This window comes from Xenopus laevis, chromosome 3L (genome assembly GCF_017654675.1).
Source record: "Xenopus laevis strain J_2021 chromosome 3L, Xenopus_laevis_v10.1, whole genome shotgun sequence".
In the NCBI taxonomy this organism is placed as follows: Eukaryota; Metazoa; Chordata; class Amphibia; order Anura; family Pipidae; genus Xenopus; species Xenopus laevis.
This window is the reverse complement of record NC_054375.1, coordinates 6605068-6612507: the sequence shown is the minus strand read 5'-3', so window position 1 is coordinate 6612507 and position 7440 is coordinate 6605068. Positions and strand designations below refer to the sequence as shown.

At 41.8% G+C, this 7440-nt stretch overlaps 1 protein-coding gene across 1 annotated transcript; it reads left to right on the top strand.

Moving 5' to 3' along the window:
- Positions 1-6399: 6399 nt before the first annotated feature.
- LOC108704349 (achaete-scute homolog 4) lies at positions 6400-7152 on the top strand. The gene has a single exon (XM_041585908.1). The coding sequence runs from the start codon at positions 6400-6402 to the stop codon at positions 6904-6906; it is 507 nt and encodes a 168-aa protein (XP_041441842.1). The 3' UTR covers positions 6907-7152.
- Positions 7153-7440: the final 288 nt, after the last annotated feature.

The following is a 7440-nucleotide window of genomic DNA, read 5'->3' as shown; positions in this document are numbered from 1 at the left end:
AAATATGTGCCTTCTGACTGCAGCTTTCAAATGGGGGTCACTAAAAGACAAATGCTCTGTAAGGCTACATGTAACTTCCCAACTGTCCCTTTTTCGGAGGGACAGTCCCTCTTTTGACAGTTCAACCCCCAGTCCCTCATTTTTACTGGAAAGTCCCTCTTTTCTCTGCACTGAACAGCCAGAAAAAGAAACAAAGTTTCTCACTTAATTGGCTTTTAGCAGAGAGCCCAGAACAGCTAACAGGTGCAAATAAGATACTTTGTAACAATTTTGAGACACAAAAACACAGTTTAGATAAGGAGAAATATTTTTTAACTTTCATAACCTGCCAAATTTTGTAAAACAAACATGTTAATTAGGGGGTGTGGCCACAGAAAGGGGTGTGGTCTGCGCTACGTGCGGAAAAACATTTTTTGTCCCACTTTTTACTTCCAAAATGTTGGGAGGTATGCATGTTTATTGTTATTGCTACTATTTATTATTCATCTTTCTATTCAGGGCTCTTCTATTCATATTCCAGTTTCTTATTCAAATCAGCACATGGTTGCTAGGGTAAATTGGACCCTAGCTACCAAATTGCTGAACTTGCAAACTCGAGAGTTGCTAAATAAAAAGCTAAATAACTAGGGATGCACCGAAGCCCCGAATCCTTCGCTAAAGATTCCACAGAATACCGAACCGAATCCAAATACTAATTTGTATATGCAAATGAGTGGTGGGAAGGGAAAACAAATTTTACTTCCCTGTTTTGTGACAAAAATTCACGCGATTTCCCTCCCCATTCGGCCAAAATGTGGTACGGCCGAGTAATCAACTGAATCCTGCTGAAAAAGGCCGAATCCCGAACTGAATCCTGGATTCGGTGCATCCCTATAAATGACTCAAAATCCTCAAATGATAAAAAAAGAAAACCAATTGCAAATTGTCTCAGAATATCCCTCTCTGCATCATACTAAAAGTTAACTCAAAGGGGAACAAACCCTTTAAAGGAAAACTATACCCTCCAAACAATGTAGGTCTCTATAAAAATATAATGCATGAAAAAACTCATTTGTGAAACCCTGCTTCATGTAAATAAACCTTTTTCATAACAATATACTTTTTTGTAGTATGTGCCATTGGATAATCATAAATAGAAAACATGAGCCAATTAACAGACAGAGTTCTGTCTTTTGCTTCCACACTTCTTCCTGTTACAGTTAGAGCTGCAGTATTTCTGGTCAGGTGATTTCTGAGGCAGCACACAGACCATCACAAAATGGTGGCTCAAGGCACGAGATGTAAAAGGGCAATATTAACTTACTTATATATACCAGTTTGGTAAGATTCTTTAATATGCCACTTAGTTTATATCATCATCATCATTATATCATATTATCTGTTGCTCAAGTATTCATTTTGGGGGGTATAGTCCTTTAAATTGGCCCTGGGGGTGTCAGTAGAAGTTGCTGGGCCCCTTGGTCTGGATTTGCATTCAAAATAGGCCCTGGCATTTCAAGCCCACAGAGGCCCAAACATCCCCCACAATCAAGCTCAATAAATAGTCAATAAAAGTCTGTGGCTGACCCTCCTCCTTGGCTCCTTATTTCTGTTTATTAAATTGGCCCTGGGCTTGTAAATAGAAGTTGATGGGCCCAAAGATTGGGGTTCAAAATAGGCCCTGGCATTTCAAGTCCACAGAGGCCCCATACTCAGGCTCAATACAGAGTCTGTGGCTTCTTATCTCAAACTCCAGTCATTCAATAGCAGAAATGTTGAAGCATGAGGTCAACTTAGAAATTAAATGAGGACCGTAATTAGAAAATGAAAAAGGGTTGATGTGTCCAAGCCTGGATTTATATCCCTTGCTGCCCCCGGCACTTCTTCTAGGGTTGCCATCTTTGTTGATGGCTAAACCCAATCCGGGGGGGGGGGGCAGGGCAGAGAGCATTGGGGGTGGGGCAGTGATGTAGGAACAGGCATGATGACATCAGAGGTGGGCACAATGATGTTGGTGGAGTTATGACCTGGGTGAGGCTATTGCACCACTTAGATGCCACTGTCAATATTTTAAAGTGTTGATGCCCAGTTTGAAACTACAAAGGTGGCAACCGTGTCTCTATTCTGCTTGATGAGTATGTCCAATCCTTTCATTACAGGTATGAGATCTATTATACAGAATCAATTATCCAGAAAGCTCTGAAATGCAGCAATGAGCTTATTTCTATATTTTTATTATTATTATTATTATTAACATTGGCATTGGGCATCATTGCCAGGTATCAAAGCTAGAAAGGTTCAGCCATTTTGGATTTTGCGGCAAGAGAAAACAACCGCTCTTTAGAAAAAAAAGAAAACATGGAAGGAGCTGAACCCTGATGCTATAGGGGAACCATAATAAATAGGATGTCAGCATAAAATTAGACAACTGATAAAAACTCGTCTGTATTATAAGATTGATTATGGTACAAGAGACTCTGAGCAGAGGAGTGCTTGAAAGATGTGTGCAATTGGAAGGCGAAGTGATTGATCCTGAAGGCCCTTGTGGTAGATCCCCGGAGATAATGCATTCCTGAGCCGTTAGGTAAGCACGGAGCATGGAGGCAGCTCAGGGGTCTGTATGTGCAACGATGTCCACTAAATGAGTTTAATAGAAGAGATGGAATACAGGTATGGGACCTGTTATCCAGAATTATTGGGACCTGGGCCTTTGTGGATAAGGGATCTTTTCGTAATTTGGATCTCCACACTTCAAGGCTTCTAAAAAGTATCTTCATTATAAAATAAACCCAATCGGATTGTTTTGCCTCCAATATGGGTCAGTTATTTCTTAGTTGGGATCGACAGGTATGGGACATGTTATATAGAATGCTTGGGACCTGGGGCTTTGTGGATAAGGGATCTTTCCGTAATTTGGATCTCCACACTTGCCTCCAATAAGGTTGGAGTTATATCTTAGTTGGGATCAAATACAAGCTACTGTTTCCCACCCTTAATTTGCATATGCAAATTAAGATTTAGATTCGGTTTGGCCTGGCAGAATGATTCTGCTGAATCCAAATCCTGCTGAAAAAGGCTGAATCCTGGCCGAATCCCAAACCGAATCCTGGATTCGGTGCATCCCTAGTACCTTTCTTGTTGGATACTATCTACTCTAGCTGATGAATTGTGGCATGTTGTCTATTCTGTGTAGTCTATTCTGGCACCTCTTAAACTGATTTGCTGAACATTGACTGGGAAATTGCACAGCGCCCAATGTTTGGCTGGTGAAGAACCATTAAGAGATATAGAATTCCTTTCATTTTACTCATTTTGAGGGCTAGCTGGTATCAATGGAACTATCTGAGAAAGTATGGGCTTCAAGGGCTTAAATGCTGAATGATAAGGGGCACCTTCTTAGTACTCATCTAACAAGCACTTTCTCCAGGGGGGCAGGAGGACACCTATATGCCTCTTCCCATCTGCTCCCTTCCCCCTTGGAGGCCAACCAAAGATATCTGCACTCGGTAAATGAGCACAGACACCCATGGCCTTTTGGTAAGAGCAGAATATATATATATCTATGCCAGCTTGGGCCACCTGGCACACATCTCCCAGTTTCAACAGCAAGAACGGTATTTGCTGATTCCTGCTTAATGTGAAAGAGACCAGACCAGCAACAAACTCAGACACATGTAATCACGTTACATCAGCAATCCTCTCATTAGACCTCTCTGATGTGCCCGCTTGCTTGGCACGTCCTCACTCATCCTTTATTTTATGTCTTGCTGAGTTTCCTTCCCTCCACATCTATGAGGATAAAGGCGATTTACATTGATGATTTATATCACTAAGCCTTTAATTCTTCCAAGCAATCTGAAACACCTTATACTGTAACTTGATCTGGCTCACCTTCAAAAAAAACTATTTTACCAGTTAAAAGGCAACGGGTTGAGAGCATTACCTGCCTGAAAGGGAGGGACACAGAGGTGGAGATGGATAAGTGAAGAATTTAAGATCTAGGCTAACATTAGATGAACATACCCACATAAAGAGAAGCATTTGTTTGAAAGTATTGTACAGAACACTCCAGCAGGTAGTGTTGTCCTAGGGCTATAAACCACTCAGCTTGCTGGATGTCATCAGATTATTACAGATTCATATCTAAGAAATGCAGATTCTCAGAACTCCAAGGAACCCACTGTTTCTCAACAGAGCAGCCGGTGTTCTCTGAGAAAACCTTCTTCGTGAATCCCATAGGACCATATGTAAGGTAAGCTTTCTTTCCATAGACTTCTGTGATAAACCTGTTGCTGTTTGCTCCCATACCTTCTCATGATGCCTATTGTATTAGAAATGTCTGGTTTACTAAACAGAATTGTTGAACTTCTCCAAAAGGTTGGTGTTGCTTTGTCTACTCCAATGTTCTCCAATCAGAAGCTTGTGAGAAACATGTTGCTCACCAACCCCTTGGATGCTTGGTCTACTCCAATATTCTCCAGAGACTCGTGAGAAACATGTTACTCGCCAAGCCTTTGGTTGTTGCTCTCAGTAGCCTCAAAGCAGGTGCTTATTTTGAAATCCTTGCCTTGAGGGCAAGTTTTGGTTGCATAAAAACCAGGTGTACTGCCAAACAGAGCCTCCTGTAGGCTCCAAGTTCACATAGAGGCTACCAAGTAGCCAATAACATCCCTTTTTTTACACCTCCTGGAACTATTTTGATGGTTGTGTTGCTCCTTGACTCTTGAATGTGACTCATGGGTTAAAAAAGGTTGGGGAGCAATTCTACTATTTGACCAATGGTCTATGGCAAGAGATCATTGCTAACCTGATCTGAAAGACCAATGCTGGACTATGGTGTATTCCAAAAGTTTACTTGTTGCTAGATAACAACATTGATCTACATATTTCTGAAGCCCAGGGCTTATCTGTTCTGCTCCTCAAATTCCAACATTGCTGATGATCCTCAATGAAATTAGAGCTATATTAGAGCAATATATTTTGAAGGCTGTGCTAAAAAGAGCTGAGGGATGTATTCAAACTTGGACCTTCAGAGGGACCTGGTCAAATGTCTATTGTGCCCTAACCTACAACTCTACTACCCTACAAGTGATGGGCAGTTCTGATCTCAAGATGCTCTGCAGTAGCTGAAAGCTTTATCTTTTAGTGGCAGCACATTTTCCCCCATTGTTACTAGACCATATTTACTCTCTACCAGCAATAGAAGATGCTGTACACCAGTTTTGCTTTTTGGCAATGCTTCCAATGGATCTTGGAGAAGTGTAGGCAACACTGTAATTATTGGCCTAACTATAACAAATACATTTTGTATTTGTGTATCCCAGCCATGCTATACCTCTGGCAGAGCAGTTCTTTGGGTTTATGGGTCAAGCCGAGAACACAACACAGAGGAAACATTGGGGAAAAGTGTTGACTGGAGCCTATAGGATATTAGGGGTCATTTACCTAGTGTAGGGTAAGTTGTAAGTGCAAAAAACAGATGCACCCCTCTTAATGCTCTTGCGTCTGGAGGCGATATGAATGACTCCCAAATAAATAATTAAATCAGCCCCACATCTTGCTGGTGTCACATCCCATTCTCCCCATAGTGAACCTTGATGTTTAATTGCAGTTACTTGTACTGTAAATAATAATGGCCGGTGTTGTAGCCCTAATAGGGGTTAGAAAAAAACGTTTTTGAAGTTCTCATGATATAACACCTTGCAAATAGCATATCTTTCATACCACCACTAAAGCCCCTGCTGATTACCAGACAAGCTCAATATGTTGATGTTTTCTTTCATATGCTTCCCCCTCCCCAGTGTTTCGGGATTTTCGGCAAAGCTTTAAAGAAGGAAGATTCCATCCTCCTCCCGTTCTATCGGCTCCCTCATTATTCCGGGACGTGCACTGATCACAGAGTTGACTCCTTTTAAGTTCGGATTAAAGAAGTTGACAGAAAGCAGGGAATAAGGAAGAAGATTATCTCAGGATTACTATGGCAGACAGGACCCCATCCAACTGTAAATAATGGCTCAAGGTCTTCCTTTAATGTCATTAATTATTCAAAGGGATATTATCATCAAATAGAACCCACCCTTTTTTTTTTTGCTCTAAATTTTTCTACAAGTTTCAGATTCCCAGTGGTTGTAGGACTTTTACAGTTGAAGCCCACCTTGGAGGTCACACCAGTGGCGAGGGACCGCCTGAGCTCATAACAAGGTTACAGATATATGAAAATATTTGCCATAGACGAGCAAGTGAGTGCACACGCACATATCCAAGTCTATCTGAATTTCAAGGAACATCTAGAAGAGCAAATATGTGTTCTCTTAACTGGAGCTCCTTCAGCTACTTCTCCATGTTCTTCCAGGCCACAAACCAATGGTTTTAGGCATTATCTAATGATTAGGCTCAGCACTGATATTTGGGGATAATAAAATGGAAAGCATGGACAACAGTGGAAGGAACATGTTCTATAATATGGTATCGATGCATTCAGTGGGTCTACCTTGGGGTTTCCATATGGACCATGGACAATCACCATTAAGGGAACAGTATGGCATTGCTTTTCATGTTGACTCCTCGTGCTGGGGTCCAAGTCACACTGGGCACTTGCCATACATTCCTTTTGAGAACCAGTTGGGGCTCTGCGATTATTCCTCAGAGCCGGCCTTCATCAGGAAGAGAAATGAGAGAGAGAGGCAACGAGTAAGGTGTGTTAACGAGGGCTATGCCCGACTCCGACAACATCTGCCCCAAGAACTGGCAGAGAAACGTCTCAGCAAGGTGGAGACTCTAAGAGCGGCAATTCAATACATCAAACACCTTCAGAACATACTAGAACTGGGAACTCTACGGCCTCCAGGAACAGAACTCTTCTCTGATACACAAGCCCAGTCCTCTATCTCAGCACCAAGAGCTCCATCCAAAAACCTAGTGCCATAGGCTCTCCTTGTACAGAAGAACATAAACAACAGGCCCCCTGAGAGACACATTATTCTTAAGCAAATAGAACCCCAAACCATCATTCTTCCTCTTTCTTTCAACCAGCTTTATCTTTCCATAAGAAATCTGCTAAATTGGTACGTTTAATTGCAATTGGACCTGGTGCCACATGCTTGTGCGGAGAACATGGGATTTTCTTCTCATTTGGTTTTCCCATTTTATTTTTTCACAAGAGTTTCCTTGAGATAAAAGATGACATTTCTGTACTTTTTAAACGTCTGTGTTTTATTTAAAAAACTGAAGCATCAACAAGACTTGGTGTCTCTTTTTCCCAATGCCTGCTGTACTGCCTGGCATGTAGCCCCAATTAAGTGGCACCCAAAGGTGTAACTATGGGAGAGCAGATCACATGAGGGACAGTAAAGGCCCTGCACAGAGTGGTGGGAATAAACGTTACACACTTAATGCAGGGGAGCTGAAATCTCAGTTTTTGCTCATGGATGGGGGCTTAGTCAGGGTTCCATTCTTGAGTGG

Excerpts from the sequence above, each read along its gene's own strand:
- LOC108704349 (XM_041585908.1), top strand. The coding sequence starts at position 6,400 with ATGGAAAGCATGGACAACAGTGGAAGGAACATGTTCTATAATATGGTA.